Source organism: Erigeron canadensis, chromosome 3 (genome assembly GCF_010389155.1).
Source record: "Erigeron canadensis isolate Cc75 chromosome 3, C_canadensis_v1, whole genome shotgun sequence".
Classification (NCBI taxonomy): domain Eukaryota; kingdom Viridiplantae; phylum Streptophyta; class Magnoliopsida; order Asterales; family Asteraceae; genus Erigeron; species Erigeron canadensis.
The window spans coordinates 24,579,368-24,605,860 of NC_057763.1; the positions used below are offsets into that span (position 1 = coordinate 24,579,368).

Below are 26,493 nucleotides of genomic sequence, written 5' to 3' on the forward strand. Positions count from 1 at the left end.
ACTCTTTTTAGCTACTTAAAACTCGCTAGCTCTTTGTAGTCTCTATGGAACGAACCTTGACTTACTTTAATCTATATTGCATACGAACGGGTCCACTGCCCGATTGTGTGTGGTATTTGATTCGGAGTATTTCTAGTATTTTAATTTAACTCGATTGTCACACATCAGTGTTCTTGTTCTTTACTCTTTACTTAAGTTGCATTATTTACTTTAATTAGCATCATTTATCGCTATTTTACTTATTTTGATATTGATAATTCTGATTTCTATTGTTTTATATTTTTCTTCTTTGTTCAGTCGACATAACCGTTCTTTAAATCCTTTTCATTAAACGCATCTTTGAATCTCAAACATATTTTGTAAGCCCTTAACCCCACGAATGAAAGCTTGGTTACATAATTGATCTAAGTATTTTAAGTAAATTATCTTAGGTAATTTTTGACCAAAACAGTTGTATACTTTACCTAATGCTATATTCAAATCCCGAATAATAAAAGTAATCCTAAACTTCGCTTTCATTTGCCTTCACTTTAGAGTGGCCAAAATTTATTGATTTTGTCGTAACAATATGATTGTTGTAGGGCCAAGAAAGTCAGTTGAAGCTAACATATGAATGTGAAGCTCGGGAATAGTTTTATCAACATTTGAAGATCTAAATGGCACGTTGAAGTTTTTGTTGTTGCAGTCATTACGACATTATGGATTATGTATAACATTTATTTTGCTCTTATGTAAACCATATGCTTAAGCTTGGTGTTTGTTTATGAATTATGGATGATTGTTTCAAGTTTTTGTTGTAGCACTTATTTTAAGTTATACACAATATTGCTTAACCTTGGCCTCTATTTATTTACATATCTAGCCATTTTTGGGGTTTAGTTGGGTAGCTATTTGATCACGTATGTGATTACATTCATGTTATTAAGGCCTAAAGGCATAGCAAGAGCCCCTTTGACCCATCTTATTTACGTATACATTATATTGATACAAATGAGTAAGTGACGGTTGTTATCGGATAGATACCTACTTACTCTTTTTGCTTATAATTATTCCCCTCATAAGTGAATCATATTCACTTCAACTTTCATGCATACATGTGAATGCTCTCTCTCTCTTTACATAATAGTAAATCATCTCTAACAAATTCAAGAGGGAGAAAGATGAATCTCTCTTTTCTCTGATCACTTAACAAAAGTGAACTTCTCACTTATAATATATATATATATATATATATATATATATAATATCAATGAAATTCCCTCACTTTGACAAGTGAATTATATTCACTTCACATACATTCAACTTCATATGCAAAAGCAAGTGATCATAATCACTTCTACTTACCCTTTTAGAGCTCATGAGAAACGTCTATCTCACTCTAGGACAACCATTGCCACCTTAGCCTCGTTAAGAGCTTGTTAGGTTCGCACTGAGATTCAGGAGATGCGATAGTTGTCACAGTCAAACTCGTATGGTCACTGAGCTAGTCAATCTAGGTTCAAACACTAAGTTTTGATCTTAACTGGTGGTGGTGGTGGTGGTGGTAGTGAGAATGGAGAAATTTGTTGAAGAGATGTTGAACACATTTTGTGAAGATGGAGTTTTGTGTTGACTATTGTGAAGAAAATAAATGAAATAGTAGTAATTGTTGTTGTTGTCTTCATATTCATTATTGAAGAAAGAGAAAAAATGGTATGTGACATACTATTGAAGTATTGATTACACAAATTTTAATTGTACAGAGAGATAATGAAGGTATCTCACAAAATGAATAACTATACCACTATACATACAATACAACTATGTCATATGCAATTCCGTAATTGTAATAAATTCATTAATTTTTATGCTACTGATATCTACATATGTATGCATGAGCTAAATAACACAACTTAGTAATATTATCTCAAAGTTAGAACTATTGGTCCATTACGTGAGAGGCACATGATGAACTTTACACTCGAAGTTTGATGGAATCATTAATTTGGACCGTGAATGAGAAGAAAAAGGGGTTTTGGCACCAAAATCACGACTTTGAGTAAATTTGGACTATTCTTCCAAATTGAATGATAATCAAGGGTCAAAAATGCAATTAATTCTGAAAGTTATAAATGTATAACATCAACATAAACTAAAAAAGAAAAAATTTTGAACTACTGCATAACTGAATACATGAAATGGAGCAGTTAATTACACCACCTTTTTAATTATCAATAATAAGCTTCACAACAACATCAATCAACATTATAATATGTATGGAATGGTTTTATATACGTACCTAAAGTGTGAAGATAAAATATTGTGACGTGTCATCAACAAATGACTATGAAATCAGTCGCCAAATCAGATGAAACGCACCTGAAAATTAAGTAATATATATTTGATTAAAATGTAGACAAGAAACATTTTTTATGATAACAAATGTGTACGTAGTTATAAAAGATCATATATGTATAATTATATGAATATGGTGAAATCTATATACTGTATTGTACGGATGTACCTGATGGAATTGGAATGAGGATCCGAACCGAATGTATCAGGTTTGGAAACTAGTTTCATAAACTTCATTATGAATGTTTGTTAATTACTTGTTAGAACGGAATGTAGGTAATTTGAGAGAGAAATTGGTTAGAATGGAATGTGAATGGTTAAAAGGAATTGAAGTGGTAAAGTAAGATGATGTTTTAAATGGGAAACTGAATTATCCAACCACCAAAACAAACCTTTGTTATGGTTTTTATTCACTCGTCCCCCACATTTTCAAAACTTGTACTCTTTTTCATTACAGTAATTTTTCAAAATATAGTACCCGAGGTTTGTGTTCATGCTAATAGTACCGTACTCACCCCTATCCCACAACATAAAAAACGTGTCTTTTAATTGAATGAAACTTGATAGTAAAGATTGGTTGTTTTTTTTAAAGTAAAAATTGGTTACCTATCTGTAACTTACAGACTGTAAAGGGAGGAAGAGTGCACGTTGTTAACACATGGGAGGTACATTCAATTATTCAAAGAAAGCTCTAGACAAATGCAATTTTTTTTTTTTTCCATTGAACATTGAACTTTTTATTGATAATGAAAGCCAGCAAGCTGCTAGCCTACTAGTACAACAATTAAAGGAAAGACAAATGCAAGTTACGTACATCAGTACATGTTAATTTAAGTGAAAAAACATGTTAATTATTTTTAATATTTTAAATAAATAATTAAGTATTTATGTTTGTTTTTCTTTTTTTTTAACCGAATTATATTCAACTTCTACACTTAAATTACACATGTGGTTGGAAATCAGGACTCTCGAAACACCCCTACAAATGTGAAAAGTAAGACTCGAACCCAGGTGGATCCTCCCAAGGTCAAAGACTTTACAAATGGGCCACCAACCTCATTAACAAATATTTACGTATTAAAAATTAATGTATGAGAAATTTTTCATTTAAATTAAATATGTAATAGCCTCATATTAATTTGTCGTTTATTTATATACTTGATACTAGCATCATGTAACTTTTGCTGTGTTTACAATTTATTTTTTATTTTCGTATATTATAACATGCTCAAATTTATGTGAGGGAGAATGTTAACAGCAATGCTAACAGCAATACAGCATATATTCGTTTTCATATTTTTTTTATATATAATTTTATTTTAGTGATGTACTTCAGACAGTAATTTTAATTTATTCTACTACACCGAAGTGAAAACCATTCTAAAATAGATGTGAGTATTTTAATATATTCCGGCTAGCCTATCACGTAATAGCTTCTTAAGAAGTTACTCAAATATTCAGCCCAAAATTTTAAATCTTTGTTTTACGAGTAAATGACTACTAAAACTCAATTTTTCGACCAAATGTATGGTATTATAACCTTTAAAATATAAAAGTACAAAACTACAAATGACACATGCCTTACACGCGCATAGCGGTTTATACCATATTCACATGGATATAGTGTGTATTGTGATGTGATGCAGAAATTGAGTAAATTACATAAATCAATTTACCGTATGTTTGATGTTTTTTATTACTTTCTTCATTTATTTCTTTCTTTCATTTAACGCAAAACTTTTGTTCTTATTTTTTTAGTCTCTTTTCCTGCAAGCATGAATTCGTGAACCCAATGCTAGTATAGATGTAGAAGAACGTGCATCACCTACAGCCTTTCCCTCTACCGGGGACTTCCACAAAATGAAAATAGACGACATCATCACCAAACTGGCTTCTCGGTTGTTAGTAACTCATACAGAGCAGCCTATCTTGCTATGGTGAGTTATACAATTAATTGAGCAATAGTTAGATGACTATCAACGCTTAGCCGCATTATTCATCTTGAAAGGGAGCCGCGAGGCGCTGTCGTGTCAAGCCCTATATATACGGGAAAAGAAATAAAACGAAAAGCAGGGGCCCGAGTTCCACGACATTAAAAAGTTCATTTTTCATGATTTATCTTTTTGCCTAAGATAAAAAAAAATCCCTCCTTAATAAAATGGTTTTATAATATATATGGGTAAAGTGAATATAAGGCTGTCTGGAACCTAAGTTTACGTGTGGAACCCTTCACATACTAGTTTTTTAATATTTTTTATTTAATAAATAAATGTTTGACCCCTTATGAAATTTATAGATTAAAAAAATAAAGATATGAATGTTTTACATCTAACTTTAGGTACCTAACATACTTATATAACCATCCCCAACTTGAAATGTATAATAATTAATATTGAGATGCATAATTATATATGCATATACTTGTAAATTAATAAAATAAGTCCTTTTAGAATGTAATATATATCTGATACTTTCTAAAAAAATACAATTAAATACAAAAATTGAAGTGTACAGTAAAAACAAATTATTAATTATTTAAAAGTTTATTCATGATTAAGTTACATAATATATACAGTTGTTCATTTTCATTTCATGCATTTAACTTTCTTATTTCGTATAATAATGTTTTAGAAAATTCGGTCACCGACAGGGGCGGACCTACATACGAAGAAGGGTTAGCCGGGGGCCCGGGTCTACGGGTCCGTTTCGTCTATGAAGTGAAAAATTTTTTAAAATATTTTATTTTATGTTATGTATTGTTGCTACGGGTCTAAAAAAAATAGGATACCGGTCCAATAAAAAAACAACTATATTTTTATACATCGTTTAGAAAAAAGAGATGGAATTAAAAACCCACTAACTTAATTGTAACTTTTTAAGTGTATACGCTTTTATAACTGTGCCCAATTATAACCATTAACCACACATCATATCCTTATCTCCATCAATAATCACTTTAAGTTACATTTGCTAAGGTATTGTTAGGTCGCATGTTTGATAGTCTTCCCTATTTTCAAGGTAGTCGGACTCAGCAGACATCTTCTTATCAGGTTCTCGGCCGACAAGTATGGTATCTAAACACGTTACACTTTCCGACTTTTATCTCTTTGTGGTAGGAGGTCCTTATGGAAGCATTCTATCTATCTTTGGATAGAGGTAAGACTATCTACAACTCACCTCCCGTATTCCCTTTTCAGGGATTGAGTCCTATTGTTGTTCTTGTTGAGGTTATTGTAATTATTTTTAGTTCCTATAATTTTACTTCTTATGATGCTATTAGTTAATTAACTATATCAACCTATTTAAATATATGAGAAGCTTGTGAAGTCAGAAGTTAATTTTACTTCTTATGCTTTTCGTCAATTAAGCTTATGAAGTCTGATTTACGTAATCAAATGGGTGATAAATTTATGAATGGTTGTCTGATTTGTTTTATAGAAAAGAAGGTACTCGAAAACATTCCAATTAAGAATGTGATTGCACTATATCATATGCAAGACCGTAAAGGACAACTTCCATGAGACAAACTGCTATTGTTAATCTTTTGTGTTATAATTATATATATATTATATTATTTGTTTAATATTTTAACTTTCAATATTTTATCAAAACCAAAATAATCAGTAAGTTACACCACGCGTCATCACCACCAACACCACCAATCTCCGCCGTTACCACTGCTGTCACCTTCGCCCCCCCCCCCCCACGTTACTACTACCGCCGGCGCCACCATTACATTACTACCGTCGTCTCCACAACACGAGAGTACCGTTCTAGTGTTGATAAATTGTGCTACGGGTCCTTTGAAATCCTGGGTCCGCCACTGGTTACTGACTAGCTAGACATTAACTTAGCTACATATTTGTTTGTAGTGTACATATTTAATGTATAGATAAAATTAAAGGGGTTTGCTAAATACAGTCAGGGCTGTGTTTAAGGTGCATAAATTGTTTGTACATTTACCATTAAAATCAGGGGCGGGCTTTTAATATGGAAGGTACAAGTTTTTATATGCACGTTAAATACAGCCTTTAGGGCTGTATTTAGCATTTCCCAAAATTAAAATATGTTCATAGATATATGTAAATACGTAATTATGAAATTTAAACTGAAGAAATTAACATGTAAACGACACATGAACAAATGACAAATGTTAGGAAAACCTTCTTTAATATAATCAAATATTTTAGTAGTCTCGATCCAGAGAAAAATAAAAGGTAAAGAAATGGTGGACACGAAATAAAGAGCGCGTGGAGAGGGAAGGAAATAGACAGATCGACGGGCTTGGTTTTTACTTTATTGGGCTGGTCGGTGGCATGTGGGCCGGATCCGAACGTGACGGAGAAGTTTTTCATTAGCAAAACACGGAACCGCGTACTTATCTTGTTAAGCTTTTATTGGTTAACTTAATGTTAGAGATGTAAGTAAACCGGATGAACAATAATGAGATATTGTATACTCACTAAGAAAATTACTTTTTAAGTTTTTAATATCTTTTTGTATGTGTTTATGAACGAATACATAAAAATGCAAACAAAGAACGTACATATATTTAAAAGCATTAGAATTCAAGTAATGGAAGTTTATTAAATATAATAATCTTATGTTTATAGTTAGAGTTGTAGTTAACATCATGATATGGTTATCTATGTTTTATTTAAAGTAATTGGGTAAAATATAATTAATTCTTTTTAAAAAAAAATAACGTCCAATTGTAATAATTCAAAACATAATGAAACGGAATTTTTAAAACATATTTTTGAAATCACTAGTTAATTAGACGAGTCTGAATACTAGTAGCTGTTAAATGGTATTCAATATATTTATCAATTTTTAATCATCCATTACTAAATATGTATTATATCATTATACGTTACAATATTGAAGACACCATGTTTAAATAAGTTTGATGGTGAAAAGTAAAAAAAAAAATGGTGAAAAGTAAAAAAACAAATGTTGAAACATAAATAAGAAAAATCTAAGAAAAAAGAAAAAGAATACGTGTCTACTATACCCACGCACTGCCATATTGAGTGCTATAAATCATGGCAGTTGACACACCTAACTTACAAAACATAACCACAACCATCAATCAATCAAATTCTATTTGAAATTTTCATCGTTCGTAAATCGTAACACACTCAAATACATTATCAAAAAGAAGATCGATCAAAAATGCCTTCTGAAAGTACACTAAACTGCATCGACATCATCCTTGCAATCATCCTACCTCCTCTTGGTGTTTTCTTCAAATTCGGTTGTCATGTACGTTTTTTTATTTCTAATTTCTTTTATATATCTACCATAATCTATATTACTATTATTTCATTTTGTTAATTAGTAATGATTTGTTTTTAGGACATATATTGTTGGACCTTTTTGTATGTAGTTTTTTATTATAAATCTTACTGTATATTATTAGTTAATAATGATATAATAATAATAATAATTAATATAGCATTGAACATGTTTATTTTTGGTATTAGAAATTTGAATCATACTAATATATATTAGTATGGTGATTACAGGTGGAGTTCTGGATTTGCGTTTTGCTGACTTTATTTGGATGGATCCCTGGAGTTATCTATGCAATTTATGCCATCACTAAGTGATTCTTCGATCTTTAATCTTACATGGTAAAACTAAATCTTTTTCATTAATTTACCATTATTAACCTTTACTATATGATCAATTATTTAAACATTTAACGTTATGTGTAAGTCTTATGATAAACGGTATAAATATATAAGATACAAAACTATATATATAGTATATTTGTATGATTTCTGTGTATATGTAGTTTAGTTTAATATTAGAATATTAATAGTTGTTTTTGTTATTTTTTAAAACAGTGATAAAAGAAAAAGTAAGTACTTTATACAATACATTTTCTAGAAAAGTTATCCACATCAAAAGGTCTAGAGTTTTCGTTGTATACGATTTGCTTTTACTTTTATTTAAACTGACAAGAAAAGGTTGTTTCTCGTGGTACTTTAAAAATGTACATTTGTCTAAAGAAATGGGCCACATGCCTTGCTTAGCATTGTGTAACCTTTTGTGTGTCGCGAGTATTTTTTTTTTATACTCACTCCGTCCCATTTTAGTTGTCATATTGACTAACTTTGATCGTAAATAACTTTGTTTGTGTCATGTAACACTTATATAAAATATATATGAATAGAGAGTTAATACCCAAAATGGTGCAAATGAAAAACATATTTACTAAAATGGTGTAATTTAAAAAATATTTATCAAAGAGGTGTTTTTTTAAAACTTTTTTACCAAAATAGTGTTTTTTACTACTCTTGTAGAATTTTGCTTAAAACTTATGTTGCACTTGTTTTTATTAAATCTATTAAGTCATTAAAACTTATATCCACTTTTCGCTCATCCCATCCGGGTTGCTGATCCTAAAATACTAGTGGGTGAACAACCACATTTGCTCAAGTGAAGTTATCTAATGATTTCTTTTTGTTATATTTGATAGGTGGGTGGGCTCACATCGGATGCTGTCTGTGAAAAGCATTGATATAATTGGTGTCATTTCGTTTTCTAGTTGTGTTCTTCTAATTAGTGGTGGGTGATGTATTAGTGAATATGTTATCTGGTCATAATTCTTTCTTTTTCTTTTTTTTTTTGTTAATTTCTTTATTTTATTGTGAAAGAGATTATCGGATGTGGGTAATGAAAAGTTAATGTAAATTAGACTTTGGATTAATATTATTGTTATGTGAATCTTTATCTTTATGGGATTATGCTTTCTTGAGTTTGTGGAGGATATGAACGATATATATATTGGCAAAGTTTGAGAATATTATAGGTTGTTCTATGAATAAACAACACCATTCTATTCAACTCAAATTAGACTCTCTCGAGTTTTCAAAATCTCAAAAATAGAAATGTGGAAAATAATTGGAAAATTATTTTAAATTTTCGAACAAATAACAAGAGATCGTGATTCACGAGCACCAAAAAAGCACGTAATCGACAAGCAAACTAAAATCCATGTCATTCTATATATATGTATAAATAGCGTGGCTTGATTTCCATGGGGAGTTTTTTTTCACAACATTAATTTAATCTCTTTTAACAATAGTCTATCGTTAAAAAAAACTCTAACAAGGGCTAACGGTCATTTACTTCTGTTTGGATGTTGAACGGGGTAACAATAACGACTACAAATCAACTCCTTTTTTCTAATAGGGAGTTATGTCATTATCTTAAACGGGTGTTAATGATTGTTAGATGTTATTTTAGGGTCTAATGAGAGTTACAAATGCAACTGTAATATGTGGTATTTGTGTCAAATTAATATTGTCTCTCAATAAGCCTTCATAACAAAAAAGTGTCAGTTTGTTTTTATTTTTTTAAAGTTTTTATTTTTGTTTTATACTTTTAACTAAAATTGTCGTTTTTTTTCCGTTGTATTAGGGTTTTTACAGTTATTGTGTAAATTTATTATGATATTCGTGTTCATTTAATTTAACATATTATATACTATTTAAAATGATTTCGCGTAGTATATAAAATGATTTCGCATGAATAGTGAATCATACTAACTGGTAGCTGGCTCAGCAGCCTGCCTATCTGCTTAGGTTTTTTCTTTTCGTTTTTTAGTTAACGTGTTGTGTAAAATTTAACTTGCCTAGCTTCTTGGGTTTTATATACTTATATTTTTATTTTTAGGTGATAACATTTTAGTGTCTCACACTTTAACTACTAAATATTTTGGAACTTTTTATTTTTACCATTAAAAATTAACTACTAATTCATGGTACTTCGCTTTAGTATTTTTTTTATTTGCACCATGAAAGTTTTAAGCTTATAATTTTTATCTTTCAAGATAGTTTACAACATTTTATTTCTCTATCAAAGCTTTGTGTTTTAAGATTTACTTATTGTTTAAGGATGTGGTTTTTTTTTCTTCTAATGGTAACAGTTGACATGTTAAATTAATGACCCGCATTCAAATCTGTGTCCGATCGTTATCCCTGACCGTTGGCCGGGTATAACACTAGTTTAACATAAAACAAATAGGATTATCAAAGTAATAAACAATTCGAATGCTAAATTCTAAGCAAACTTCAACTATTGACTAAAAATCATATATGGTTAAAACGGTAGGCTGACCAAAGAGATCAATAAAATGGAACTTCTGCCAACTTTTGTTTTTATTTATCTAACCAAACTTCATTTTTACAGCAGATGTAGATAAGTTATAATAACAACATAACAGATTGAAACAAATAGCTAGTAAGTCTGATAAGTAAACTACATATGTTTTAAGTTCAATTTGCATATAAAAAATTAGCCTTAGAAAAGATGATATGAAGCCATGAACGATGTCGGTTTTCTAAACCAAGAAATTAGACAACGAACTAATTAATAACAAATTAAAGATCGTGATTAATGAGCACTAAACAAACAGGTACAGTCTAGAGGATAAAAAAATATCCATGTGATTTTATATGAATCAACCAGCTAAGACTCTCAAAGGAATTTAACATAAAAAAAAAGTCATGCCAAAAATAAACAATCCAAATGCAAAATCTAAGCAAACTGTATTGACAAGCATGAATGGAACAGATACCCAAAGAATTTATTCACAGGGTGGATTAACAAAGAAACATAAAGTATATACTCATTTATATATATGGGAGAGCAAACTCTTTAAGACATTATCAAGATTTGAACAAAACGTGGGCACATCAAAAGTTGAGGGCGTTAATCATTTATTCGCTCTGCCTTTCAAAAAGAAAAAGAACAACTTAGTTATTTAACAGCATATAACTATGACTATTATTAATCTAACTAATGAAACTAGCAAAACCAAAGTTGTCACATCATTATGTTGGGATCTTATTAACCGATAACATAAATGGGTCGGATGACGACCCAATTTGAGTGACAAAAATAATTCTTTATATTTAATTAAATGTCTTATTAAATCAGAGTAAGGAGCGAAAATATGTCAATCAACTATAAATCTAATCTATTTTTTTAAAGACAGAAGAGATACCTAACACCAACTTTGGTGCGCCCACCTCAGTATGGAATTGTCTATGCCCTAAAGAAATTGCTCTCTCAATCTTAGTGGGTATAGCGAAGGTATAACACCATACCCAATTTGTATTTGGTAGGATTCGAACCTTCAACAATAAAGAAAAAAACCACAAGCTGAAAACACTTTCACGACTTGCTTACAACCCAATCTTTATCTTAATCTTTATATATACTAAGAAACAACTGAGCTAACCAGTTATTGACCAATCACAACTTTCTAATCTTCAAAATTGAACATTGAATCATTTTCCTTTCAGGGGAATGATTAATCCTCCCAATTCATTGGATGATGACATGTGGAAATTAAAGGGGGGGGGGATTAAGAGAGAGATTAAGTGAAATACACTTGTCAAATTCATAAGGGGTTAAGAGGATCTTTAGGCTAAAAATTTTGGAGGATCAATCATTTTCCTTTCATTATTGATCTAAATCTATATTAGAAGTCATTATAATTATTATCCAAATATATTAATATATTAGTATTTGTAGAAAAAATCTTACTAAGTTACAATAAATTTTTTCATCAACAGTTTACATTTTTTAGACTCACAAAATACTAAATTTATAATTATTATATTATGTAGTTATAAGCTAGAGAAAGTTTTTCACTATACTTATTTTATTTTGAAAATGTCATAAACAACTTGTGTATATGACACGGGAATCTTAATATATATATATATTAGTTTTACGTATCAATGTTTAAAGTTATAATTGTCACTCAAATCAATAGTCTTAATTGTTATCAAAGAAAATGAAAACAATCCTAAATCTTATCTAATTATTATAAGATTGATAATTGAAAATAAACTTATTCGTGTTGTGGACCCACAACATGATCAAAGACATATACTTAATTGTCAAATTGGATAACAAGTATGCTTATATTAAGTCTTAATTATCTTTCATAATATCACAGTACGAGTACAACTGGTTTCAAAAAGTTCTTAAAGGGGGAAAGGAGTCATGACTCCCAATTTCCCATCCCTCCCAAATTCCACTAATCAAATACCTGCAACTCAATTTTCCTTTTCAACCCTCCCAACCATCCCTCCCAAACATTTTTAATGGCATTCATGACTTTTCCATCCCTCCCAAATATATATTTTTTTCATTTAATTTAATCAAACATTAAATAAAAACTTAAACATTCATTAAAATTAAAACTAAACATTACATAAACATAAATTAAAAAGTACATAAATTTAAATTCTAAATTTCTAAAATGAAGACAACTAAATCAAACTCGCAACTGATGGTGGCTGCATCGCTGGATCGTCAAGGTATGATAAGTCTAAAGCCGATACATGCGTCGTGAGATCATATCGGAGTCGATGATGCACGTCCTCGTCCTGTAACTCCCGGTTTGCTTCCGGGTTATAAACTCTCGCCACTGGTGGATCCATAATATGAACCGGTGATATCGCCCGCCCGTTGTTTTTGATGATCATGTTGTGTAGTATAGTACACGCAGCGACGACTTTTTTGATCTTCTCCTTTGTCCATCGACGGAGGGGACGGTCCAAGATCTTCCATTTTCCCTTGAGAACACCAAACGCTCGCTCAACATCCTTTCTTGCAGCCTTTTGTAGTCTTTTAAATTTCTTTTCATCTTGTTCCACTGGATGAGGATAAGCTTTAACAAACGCAACCCACCTAGGATAGATTCCATCGGTAAGGTAGTAACCGCGCTTGTAATCATGTCCATTTGCGCTAAATGAACTGTCTGGCGTGGATCCATTACGCTCGTTTTGAAACAACGGCGACTGCTGCAAAACATTGACATCGTTGTTCGATCCAGCAGGACCGAAAAACGAATGCCAAATCCACAAGTCATAAGAAGCAACACATTCAATCATAATAGTAGGTACCTTGTGATCACCCCTCGTGTATTGCCCTTTTAAGTGTTTAGGGCACATCCTCCATTCGATGTGTGTACAACCAAGACTACCAAGCTTTCCTGGAATGTGGTGTCTTTCTTCATGAGCTTGTGTGATGAGAGCAATGTCATGAGATGTTGGCCTACGTAAGAACTCCTTTTGATACAAATTGACGACCGCATCACAAAAGTACTCCATGATCTCGCATCCCGTTCTAGTAGCCATACATAAATACTCGTCATACGCGTCTGAAGGTTCACCCGTAGACAGTTGCTTGATCGCCGATGTGCACTTTTGAAGAGCGGTGCAACTTTTTTTACCCCGTGCGTCGTACCCCTCTTGAAAGTAACTAAAGTTGGCTTCAATATCACCAACAATCTTCAAAAACAACCTCTTGCTCATGCGAAAACAATGACGAAAAAATGGTTCGTCAAACTTTGAGTCTTCAACGAACTAGTCACGCATTAGTATCGCGTGAGCTTCTTCCCGGTCTCGATCGATATACCTACGAGTGTCGGTAGAGGTGCCGGTATCTTCAAGCTCGGCGTACACTTGATTAAAAAACTGAAAAGTACTCCCCGTAGACGAATCGTCTAACTCCGGTGGAACACAAAATGAAGAAGATGAGGAAGAGGAATCCATTTTTTGGTAGTGTGGTGTTTTTTTTTTGTGACAGTGTGAAATATGTTTTTGCTTGGTGAATTTTTTGGTTAAAAATGAAGTGTATATATAGATAAAGAGGTTGGGGGAATTTTATTTTATTTTTAATAATGTTCAAACGGTCAAAAAGTGGGCGGACCCCACCACAAACGCATCCCCCAACGGTCGGATTACTCCAACCCGCACAGGGCTTTTATGCCGCCAGCCTCCATGCCGGCTTCATGCCATGGTGATGGCGCCGGTGTTCCTTCGCAGGGATGGGCATGTCGCGACCCATGCCGTCGCCACTCCCTTCCCCCTAATATAGGAAATATTGTAGCATTTGCTTTGTGTAATGACTACGACAAACAATTTCATCAATATGTCTCAACTAGTAATGACAGTGACGAACTTATGATAGTACAACTTGCAAAGTATAACAGTTGCACTGTATATCTTCAAAAAATTATAAGCTTTTATTACTTAAATGTATGAAAATCTAATATTGATAATATCGTAAATCTCGTTTACAGTATTGGACACGAGTATAAAATCTAGTTAATACATGTGTTTTGATAATAATCTAATCTGCATTAGCAAAACATTATTGTAAGGATTTAAGTGCGTGACGAGTACGTTGTTTGGAAAGTATCAACAAAAATCAAAACTTAACCCCATTTATCTAGGATGGATAACACGTAAACTTAATTAGAGTGAAAATACTTACTTGTCGACCAGATTATCCGAACACAAGCAAACCAACAAATCTGGACCCGTCAAAAACAGAGAAATATCTACTTGAAAGATATTGATTTTATAATTTATGAAAATTGGAAAGCATGTCGACAATATTGTCACAACCAACAAACACATTTTATTTTCCTTTTATATTCATTAGTATTTTAATATTATGAGCTGGATAGATTAGAAGAACAAAACGAGACACGTGTTCTGCTTTAACTCATTCCCTATTATGGCTATATATATTGTCTCAACTGGCACAATCAAAAATATATCCAATCGTAACAAAAGCATTACGAATTATTTTCCGGCCATTATAAAGAAAAAAACACATTCAAGGGAAAAAAAAAAATGTCTACAGCTACGTTCATCGACATCTTACTTGCAATCCTTCTTCCTCCCCTTGGTGTTTTCCTCAAGTTCGGTTGCCATGTATGTAATCCTTTCTCGAACTTTTAATTTGTTCTGAATCGGACCCTTTTTTTTTGTTATTATTTACTGGTATCTATTTTTTTATATAAAATTTTGATACATAAAAAAAAAATAACAAACTAGTAACATATTTTGTAAATATTCTGAAATCTTGCATGTAAATACTTTTACGACTTAATTTGTTAAACTTTTAATAAAGTTGTTATAGTTATATTAAATAACCAATTGTTGTGTATATTATTTGCAGTCTGAGTTTTGGATATGTGTAATTCTGACTTTATTTGGATGGATTCCCGGAATTATTTATGCTATCTATGTTCTCACCAAGTGATGATTCTTATATGATGGTAAGCTACTACGTACTATTTTTCATCTTTCACTAATTGCCATGCCATTTTTAATTGTTTGGATTTTCCTAATAAGTACTCTCTCCGTCCTAATTTAAATGTCATGTTAATTAACTTTCACCGTAAATAATTTTGTTTGTACTATAGGTTAGTTGATGAAATTTATATGAACGAAAAGTAAATTAAGAACTCAATCCATTCATATATTTTGTATCAAATGTTACATGACACAAACAAAATTATTTACGGTCAAAGTTAGTCAACATGACAATTAAAATGAGACGGAAGGAGTAATACTCAATAGAGACTATAAAAACTCATTATACTTTTCAGGCTTCCATATCAAAAGTTCATTCTTAAATTTTATATTAAATGTATTAACTATAAACTCTTCAGTTTTAGTCAAACATACAATTTTTTATGTATGCTGAAGATAATTTTTGGGTGTCATTAGTAAAACCTTGATTGTTTATGCATAAATGTAAAACTAAATCTAACATGTGGTCCAAAGTTACTCCAAACACACATCAGCACAAAGAAATTCTCCCATGTAGGAGATCTAAACTGTGATTTTTAATTTAATTCCTCATGTAGCATAATCCTTTTGACTAAACTCCAACCGGTTGTTATTAATCAATCTCTAGTAAACGTATTTATAAATTTTCTAGTGGTTTTAAAAGCAAAAAATTAAGGAAAATACCGAAAAGTAATTTGGTTTAGAATAGCGCAAATTGGAAAATAATTTGTGTAAAACGACCTATTTTTTTTTTTTTTAAACCGCGTTGAATATATATCTTTTAAATAAATCGACCAAATTTGTATGCTAACCCGACGATTTTTTTTTCTTGTGATTTTGACAGATATTGGTGAATTGTCATCAGATATTATCCGATGATACGAAGTAATACTATTGGTGTGACATATTAGTTTTGTGTATGTGTTTTCCAGCTACGGTCGAATCGATGTATGAGTGAATACGTTTTGTTTTTTTCTCTTTCTTTCATTATTCTCGATTCTTGTTTTCAATTTTCATTTTTCATCTGATGTATGAGTGAATTGAATATGACACGTGTATTTCATATCATTCAATCAATCAATGTATCTATGTTGGGTAGACTTTGTTTTATGAAATTGACATAAAAGTGTGAAACTTTCTTTAGAATGCAACTTTTATTTAATTATTTTATTTTATTTTTTAAGATATATAAATGTTATGAGTAATTGTTAATGATTAGATATTTTCTAAGTTAAATAAGAGATAAAGTGTTAATGATTTTAGTTAGACCAGGATGTTTAGAAAAAAATAACTAATTAACTTCCACCATCCAGTCTTAAACCATTAAATAAGAGAGCTCATTGGCATCTAATGCAATTTGATCGATGGAATGGAAACTAGTACGAGAGATGATTACACATAAACTAGAAGATAAGCAAAACATTGATTATATACTAGCACGCCCGCGCTTTGCGGCGGTGTTCGTGGCAGCGACGGTGTTGGTGGTAGAGACGGCGGCGAGTGGTATAAATAATTGATGTAAAAGTAATGGAAAATGATTGATCAACCTAACCAAAACAACCTAATAATCAACTTAAGTACATGATGATGACATTTGGCATAATCAATAGAAGAGATTGAGAGAGATAATGAGTGGATTACACATGTCAGGTGATAAAAGGTTTAGGTTGATTATTAGGTTGATATATCATTACTCGAAAATAATTTATGTAAAGAGTTAATTGAGAAATTCTAAAAGACTAAGGACTAATAGTGTAATATATATTATTGGAGGTATTTTAGACATTTTCCCCCATGTAACTTTCAACATGGGCACTATTCTTTTTATAATATCATATAGATAATGTTAAATAAAACTTAGACCATCCACAACAAGGATGTCCATAGAAAATTTGTGGTGACATGGAGGATGTCCATCCATGGTTGTTTGTAGAGAAGGATTGTGAAAGATGAAGAGAGATAAAGGTAAAAGACAAAAATTACTTTGGAATTTATATGGTTGCTTATAAGAAGGATGAATATATTATTGTTGTGGGTAAAAAGTGTTTGTGGAAATGATGGATGAAAAGCTGACATAGTATGTTGATTAGGATGTTTGTCAGAAGGAAGTGAACTGATGCGGATAGTCTTATAGGACTTTATTTAACCTGTCAGAAAAATTAAAAAATTTATACATTTCATATAAAAATCTAAGTATACAGGACTTTATTTAACCTGTCAAAAAAATTAAAAAATTTATACATTTTTATATAAAAATCTAAGTATACAAGCAGTATTTATGGAGTAATACATTTTAACAAAAGCCCGTAAGGGTTCATTTAGCAAACACCATATAATATATATATATATATATATATATATATATATCTACTAGATTATTAACCTGAGTAATACGCGGGAGAACACATAAAAATATATCAATGTGACACCAGAAATCAATCCATCATATTCCAATAGAAGAACACATTATGACGAAACCTGTAAACATAAGAAAAAACTCTTTTAATGAGAATTGAACCCATGACTTTTGAACTTTGATAAAATATGCAAAACTTTACAAATTAATATCTGGAATGAATGATTGATAAGCCGCATATATGTATCCCTTTTATATTTGACTAATAAAAACCAATGCCAATTTTTTATATACTATATGATAATTGTTTTAATGACTAATCGATCAATTGATTTCTTCACATTGATTTTTATTTTTAATTTTGATTTTTGCTATTATAGTTATATATTAAAAAGTACGGGCCAATAAAAACTTTAAGTATTAATTATATTAATAAGAGTAAATTACATGAATTGTCTCTATGGTTTGTACATTGTATCGTGAACTATTCATCTTCGGAAGTTTTCTCATTAACAATCTCTACAGTGGTAAAGTTTTAAAGACAAATATGCCCTTTTAAATTTATTTTACTTTATTTGAAACTAATTATCATTTTAATCTTTTAATTAAGATTTAAATATGAAAAAAATTTATCACCATCATTTCTCCTTTCATCTTTCATATTTTTACATATTACTATCTATAACAAAATTCTTCCTTATTTACCCTTCAACTATCTAATTGATGATAATGTGCAAATTTGAAACTAAAATAGTATAAGAAGCCCGATCTAGTACACCTAAAATAAAAGTTAAGTTAGAAAATAGGTCAAAAGAAAAATTAACATATCTATTACAATTAGTATTAATATAGGATGAAGATTTTCTCAAGTTATTACAACTTCAGTTTAAATATTAAGATTAAAATCAAAGGTCAAAGTTTAAAAGAACAATTTTAAACCGTGACCATTGATTTTATTAGTATCTTTTCATCTTTTGTAATCATTAATTAGTATATTAGGAGACAATGTCGTTGAGGTTAAAGTTATCGTTTAAAAAATAATTGTTAGTTAAATAATTATAAATTTTAAATATTTATAAAAAATACGAATGTTGATTTAAATGTTCTTAAGTTATTGGAGACTTGATGAATCCAAAATAGATTTTAATTATAAAAAAAAAAAAATGATTTGAAGAACTTATGAGAAATATATTAAAATCAAAATGGTTGTGATTGGGAATTTAAAATGATAATAAATAATATATAAACAATTCAAATGATGTGATTATTCAATTGTAGGAGGAGATATAAAAAATGATGGTGTAGGGAAGTTAATATTATTATTTAGTTTAGTTATAGTTATTATTAGTTATTATTATTAATAGTTTGTATTAATAAAAATTTGGAAGGTGGTAGCTTTTCATCTATGGGTGGAAACTTTTTAAAAATTAGTTTAAGAAACTGTTTTATTATTATTGTTAGATTCTCTCTTGCTAGTTTAATTCTAGTCCTTTTAATTCATTTAATAAAGTCAATAACAAATGAAGCTTGATTTCATCCATTTTGATATCTCCATAATACTGAGAAACTTGTATTGTCAGAATTCCAACTTCAGTATACACGTAACAGGCCAAAAGATTTTTCATACGATTCATATTTCAAGCAGATTTGTCGTAGTTAATAATTTATAGCTAGCTTATACATGTTTGAAATGTAAAGCTTTTAGTTTGTTTCTATAACTTTAGGACGTGATGATTAAATCACCTCCCAATCCTCCCATTATCATGTAAGAATAAGATCACTCTAGATCATATGATTTACAAATTGCCATTTAGATTTTGGTTTAGTGTTAAAGCTAGTGGTTTTTCATATAGAATTTCAGTTTGAGTTAAGGTTCATATCTTGCCAAATATTGGGGAAAGAAGCTTTGTAATTAAAAAAATGATGATAATTCGTTCGCTCTTCCAAAAAAAAAATATTATAACCTATATAAAAACATTTCACCCGAATAGTAGAGTAATTTGGCTGAATTGATAAAATGACTGAATGGATAAATAATGTCTGTATTGATTAAGTCAATACAGTCTTTTTTATTTTAAGTTAAAAAACAAACATTTTTGATTACTTAATAGATTAAATACTTTTGATAAAGTCATAATTTTTTTATAAGACGTTTAACAACCCCCTTAATGTGTTGTGTATATATCAGTTGTTTTTGTGTTTTTTTTTTTATTTTGTTTTATATCAATACTTTTAGGGTAGGAATGTTTTACATTTACACAACAACTACATTTATTTTTAAGGCTTTTATATTTTTACCATTAAAGTTATTTTTTTGAGAATTCATGATATGACAGTTTTAATTTTTTTTTCTACCGTGAAAGTTTTTATTTTTTATTCTTATCTTTCAAGAAAGGTAACAATTTTTTATTTTACCATCGAAGTTTTGTGTTTTAAAATTTTATGTTGTATTGGTTAACGATGCGTGTACTTTTTTATTCATGGTAACGGTTTAATATATTAAAACTAACGACTCGTATTTAAATTATATGTTAGATTGTTACCCTGTTGTTTAGGCCTCAGCCAGCCCAAGACACCATCCTTCTTCTTCCTTAGTGCCACATCAGCTTTTCTCTCTCCTAAATCACCTCTTTCTCGCCTCTTCCTCATCTCTTTCTCAACTTTTATCTTATAATTTAATATATCAAAATATAAAACACAAACTTAATTTTAGTAAAAAAAACATTACATCAATAAAAAAAACACATTACAACTAAAGTTCAAACAAACTACATAATTAAAACATTACAATTAAATTAAAACTAGATAAAAATAAACAACATATTAAAAATACATAAAACTACTCGTCGTCCTCGTCGGCCTCTTCGCCGTCTTGGGCATCGGCATAAAACCTGCTCCCCCACTTTTCCTGCAAGAACTTTCGATATGCCATGTGAGCCTTCAAGTCTTTCTTTGACAAACCTGTTGGAATCTGTTTTGCTAAAAACTTCATGGCATCCCTAATCTGGGCCTGCTCCAAAGCCTCCTACTGCATTCGAACATACGTAGTAATAGTTTGGGTCGCTTCCGAACTCGGTGACCGGTTAGATGTTGTATCGGATGAACTAGATAACCTACGACTTACGTTGCGACCCGGTGGTCGCCTGATCGGGTCGTCACCAAATAACCCTTCAAATGCGGGACCCGTTTCATTTGAAGCCAGGGTCGAACCATGAGGCGTATCATCGGCGGTCAAATCTATCGCTGGCGCTGGTTGCCTACTCGTCGAGGCGTTGTCGTTCCAAAAGGTGACCACGTCATGAAGAAGGTCATAACACCTTTAATAATGCCAATGTTTTTTCCTTGTCGTTTTCTTGTACAATGCAATGTCCGTGTCGGACACCTGTCTGTCATCCGCCCCGCTTTGCCGGGCCTGCTGACTAACTTTCTTCAACGTTGCGCCAAAATCCTTAACATCCTTTTTGATCTTGTTCCATATGCCAAGTATTTGGCTTTTCGTACGGTCGCCGTATCTCGTTTCCTTGATGAACATTTCCACAATTTTATTCCAAAAGATGGCATTCGATTGATTCTCACCCACAACCGCGTCCTGCAAATTATGCACCCAACATCATGCCAACAATTCCGTATCGTCATCCTCCTAATTTTTTTCTCTAGCGGTTTCCTGGGCCGCCTTCCACCCTCCCCCCCCCCCCCCGCACGAACAACCGTTTTAACTTCATCTTCATCATCAGCAGAGGCGATGCTACCCGCTTTGAGTGCATTTTCCGGGATTTTTATTGTTATTGTTGTTGAAATTCGAATACCATTTGTGCTTGAGCTAACGCTATTCATTGAGTTTCGTTCCGATTATGACCCATAATTGGATTGTATGGGTTAACCATAAAGCCTCCGTGTAACACCCCGAGCTAGAGCTCGAAATATTACGGAAATTAAATAGCGCACAGTGGAATTATCGTAGAACATAACTACATGAAATAAAAGGATTCGGTAAACCAATCCTAATTGGACAAACGGATCACTGATCCATGAGAGTATCTGTCCAAGCTCAAGCAAAACAACAAGTAGTCATCAAGTCTCCAACTTCACACGAATACCTGAAAAGTAAGTAAGGTAAGTAAAGGCTTACAAGTAGCCTTTATAAGGCTCAACATCAACCAAGATAGACAACTGAAAGTAAACCTCATCGTATAACAAGCCAATAATGTATCAACAAGAATGAAAGATGCGTGTCACAATTATGCATGAGTAATATCAACATCCAAGAGTATGCAAAGCAATAAGGAATGCATAAAGTATATGTGCATGCGACATAAAGTATATCGTGTATCTCTTAACCATCATAAAAAAAAATGTACAAGTCCCCCGGGGAGCGAACGGCCTCGCACACGTTTCCCATACAAAAAGGGTGCGTACGTTCTCGCTCACGTTTCCCATTAGCTTGGGGGTGCTTGCGCCTCATCAATAACCATATCAATACGTATGCGTGTTTACGTACCCCGGGGAGCAAACGACTTCGCACACGTTTCCCATACAAAAGGGGTGCGTACGTTCTCGTTCACGTTTCCCATTATCTTGGGGCTACGTACATCTCATCAATAACCAACAATGCGTGTTACCTCAATCACAATCCATCAATCCTCAACCAACCAAAGTTATACGTACATACACTTAAGAGGATTCTACTTTCAACGAGTTCTCGATGCTTATATATAGGGTCACTCGCAGCCTTCCCACCACATCTCAAACTCTTTGAAGGTATAACCGACTTTGTGTAAACCATCAAACAATCAACAAGCTATCCATAAATCAAACCACAACTCAATTCATCATCCAATCGCACAATATATGATCATAAACAAATGCATAATAACTCAAATAAACCAATCAAAACATTAATAAGTCAAACAAACAATCAAACACATATGGGTGCACTTTCCAGCCCAAATCTCAATTGAGTAGGGAATTACGAAACTCACATTGGTTTCCAAGCTAAATAACGAGTTGGCGAAGAGTTATTTAAGCTCAACAGCCGCTACGTGTCCACAACCTAGCAATGAATATCAAAATATCATCAAAGTAAACTCTATAATCCTAAACAAGTTGATTTAGCAAGATTAAAGTCGAGTCACAACCCTCAAACACTTAAACAACTTTCCGGAGTAAGAACAAGACACTTTGACTCGACATTTTTAGAATGGAAACGGTTTCACTTCGAAAGGATGATACTATGAGAAAGTAGACTCTATCACGATTCCAATGATAGGTCATACATCTAAAATGGACTTACGGATTAAAAGATATATATATATATATACACATGTATATAGTTTATGTTAATATCTTGAATTAGGTTCCAAAAAGACACTCGACTTTGAACAACTCGTTTGTCATGTGTAGGGCACCAATAAGGTCATAAGAGTACATTCCAGAAAGGTCAGGACGATTCCAGGATGCTAGAATTGAAGCTAGGAAACGATTAGGTGGAAATGGGCCTTACTGCGCCGCAGTCAAAATGCAGGAAATTCTGCTGCTTTGCAGTAGCTAGCTACTGCGTCGCAGCAGATCCAGGCCTACCCCAAATCAGCAGATTACGAGCCAAACACCCCTAAACCCCCATTTTTGACCCAAAGATCGATCTAGGAAGATTCAAGACATGTTTTGAAGCGCAAACTAACATCATTTGACATAAACAAACATAATCCACATCTTAGTTTCGATTCATAACATCAAATTCTTGCTCAAATCCATTTTGACCCATTTCAAAACCCTAATTGAACCCTAATTCGTTTTGACCCGATTTGTGACCCGAATTTACTTGAAATCAAGTAGAAACAAATTAATAGACATAAATTGATGACTATGGGATGAGTTTAACTTACCAAAATCTTCACCAAGTGCTCAAACCCGATTTTGACACAAAGTGGATGATTTGTTAAGCTTGAAGAACCAAAATTTTGATATGTTATAGATAAAATGAAGATGTTAACGTTTCTTGTATAAATCTTGCTTTAAAAGACTAATATGGTGATGAATTTATAGAGAGAGAGTGAGGTTGTGTGTGTGTACTTGCAAGAGGAAGAGAGATAGAGAGAGAGAGAGAGAGAGAGAGAGAGAGAGAGATAAGATGGAGAATGAATGGATGAATGAGTGGATGGTGGTGGAATGGGGTGCAAGATCTTGGAGGGATAAGGTTGGGTTAATGGGTGTGGGTTATGGGTCTTGGGTTAGTTCCATGGTCAACCCGTCTACATTTCTAGTTAAACCCACTTATCGCCTAGTGTCATTTCACATAATAAATCGATATACCGACCCGCCAAGTCCATGACTAAATACTTAGTCTCAAAATAAATGGAATTACATTACTAATTTACTTTGTTAGTCAAATTTTCTATAAAGTCAAATAGTCAAAATTTGCGGATGTTACACTCTAGGAGGACCCATAGGGGGCAGCGGGTTGAAGGAGCCCGATGGGTGGCTTGTTTGGCTTTGATTGGTCGATGACATTGCCGGTGACGGATAGTCAAGAACTTGTTGCCACATATCGGCCGAGGTTTGATTTTGGTTAAGGTTTTCGTTGTTTTGAGACATGATTAATTAGATGAAGGAGGAGGAATATTTGAAAGAGTTTTATGCTTTGTGTGTGTTGTTTGAATTGTGAAAGGATTTTTTAAATAAAGAAAGAAAAAAACTTACCGTTTGACGTTCAAATTTAAAAAAAAAAAACATTTTTTTTTTGTTTTTACTCAGCAACATGGACCCACACACGCTCCTTTTCACCGTCGACCCCCTTCGATCCGTGGATGGTGAATCAGGACTAGGCCATCGACGAGGGTGCTGCCAACGCAGTCCTCGTTGACGAACTCGAGGAACAGCCAAAGACGGGCGGGTCGGCACCGGCCTTACAAAATTATTTTAGTTCAGGGAAAGCATGACACCTGCGAAGCCTATTAACTATTTAACCTAGTGTGATGTGAAGTGGGTTGGAAACTTGGAATAAAAGGAAGCACAGGACACGTGTCACGTATGATCCTTTATCTCATTCCACATTAGCACATAGATGTTGCCGCTGGCATATACCCAATACATATAAAATACAAATACTCCGCCTATAAGTACGATCATATTCATAATTCGTAACAAATCATTCGAATTCCATCTCTTAGAAAAACAAATTAAATACACATATTGAAAAAAAAAAGATGTCTACTGCTACGTTTATCGACATCTTACTTGCAATCCTTCTTCCTCCACTTGGTGTTTTCCTCAAGTTCGAATGCCATGTAATCACTTTTCTATATCAATTCCTTTTTTGAAAGTAACAACTTTGTTAATTCCTTTTTTGAAAGTCACAATTTTGTTATTCTTATATTCAACTACTAGTAGTTTTAATATAGGAAAATTTTAAATTACAAAGTTACTATATATATACTCCAATAACTTGCAATTTTCGTATTTATAACTATTTTATCATATCAACAAATAGCAATATGACAATCTAAATTAGATAGTGGGCGAGGTCGGATGTTCTCATTGCTAGGTTATTATTATTGTAGGCCAGCAGTGCTTTGATTGATATATGTTACTGTACTTTGTAAATTTAGAAGGTTTAAACATCACGAATAATATTATAATGGTTCACGTTTTTAATTAGCGTGAATAATTCAAAAAATTTATCACGCCTTATGTGTGAGAAGTTATGTAGTGAAAATTTAAAACTAATTGTTGTATATGCTGATTGCAGTCTGAGTTTTGGATATGTGTATTGCTGACTTTATTTGGATGGGTTCCTGGGATCATTTATGCCATCTATGTCCTCACCAAGTGATTCTTATATACTATGGTAAATTACTTCATATCTACTTTTTTTTCTTCACTAAATTACCGTTTCTAATGTTTATGCACTATTGTAGAAGTATAATTAACATGTGGTCCAAACACACATCAGCAAAAAGAAATGCAGGAGATCTAAAAGACGACTATATATGTTAACAATTTTTTTTTTTTTCATGAAAGTCATATAGGCTAGGCTTTAATTTCGGTTATTGAAAGTCATGTAGCCTAGTCTTTTTGGGTCATGAAAGTGATGTAACCTGATCTTGTTGACCAAACATTAAACGGTTGATATTAATCATTTTCAAAGAAATCAGGATTTTTCTTCTTAGAAAAGCAACAAATCAGGAAAATATAAGAGTTTATAAAGAATATAATCTTATAATAATTTATTTTTATAAGTATATTATATTTGCTTTATATATATCTAACTGAACTCGATGTTAAAGATCACATGGTCTTACACTCTTTTTGCTTTAATCATATATACTATCATATTATATTATATTATTTGGTATGTCTTGTAGCATCGCGTTCCCAAAAATCGAAAAAGGACGATAAATACTTGTAAACAGTAACATGACATACCCCATATCCCCACCACTTTTTTTTAACCCGACCACTACTACTTTTTACAGCGAGGGTCGCTGTAAAAAGTGAAAAAAAATGAGGGCCCTCATGTCTATAATGGTAAATATGGCAGAATAAAAGCGGACTCCCTGTTAGTGTCGCTGAAAAAGTCTGATCGGGTTACCAAAAAGGTGATCGGGTTATCAGGTGCCCTTATCTTATAGCAGATAATATAGTAGAGTAATAAATGAACTAATAATTTATTTATTTTGTCAGATTGGT

General features: G+C 32.0%; 3 protein-coding genes across 3 annotated transcripts; 2 read left to right on the plus strand and 1 right to left on the minus strand.

Annotated features, from left to right (window-relative positions):
• Positions 1 to 12,632: 12,632 nt before the first annotated feature.
• Positions 12,633 to 13,679, minus strand: LOC122591737 (protein ANTAGONIST OF LIKE HETEROCHROMATIN PROTEIN 1-like). The gene has a single exon (XM_043763984.1). The coding sequence runs from the start codon at positions 13,677 to 13,679 to the stop codon at positions 12,633 to 12,635; it is 1,047 nt and encodes a 348-aa protein (XP_043619919.1).
• Positions 13,680 to 14,916: 1,237 nt separating this feature from the next.
• LOC122592703 (hydrophobic protein RCI2A) lies at positions 14,917 to 16,595 on the plus strand. The gene is made up of 3 exons (XM_043764995.1): positions 14,917 to 15,089; positions 15,337 to 15,436; positions 16,297 to 16,595. Exons 1-2 carry the CDS (start codon positions 15,009 to 15,011, stop codon positions 15,418 to 15,420), a joined length of 165 nt encoding a protein of 54 aa, XP_043620930.1. The 5' UTR covers positions 14,917 to 15,008; the 3' UTR covers positions 15,421 to 15,436; positions 16,297 to 16,595.
• An 8,415-nt stretch (positions 16,596 to 25,010) lies between these two features.
• LOC122594397 (hydrophobic protein RCI2A-like) lies at positions 25,011 to 25,645 on the plus strand. Its single transcript, XM_043766863.1, has 2 exons — positions 25,011 to 25,091; positions 25,553 to 25,645. Exons 1-2 carry the CDS (start codon positions 25,011 to 25,013, stop codon positions 25,634 to 25,636), a joined length of 165 nt encoding a protein of 54 aa, XP_043622798.1. The 3' UTR covers positions 25,637 to 25,645.
• The last annotated feature ends 848 nt before the right edge of the window (positions 25,646 to 26,493 follow it).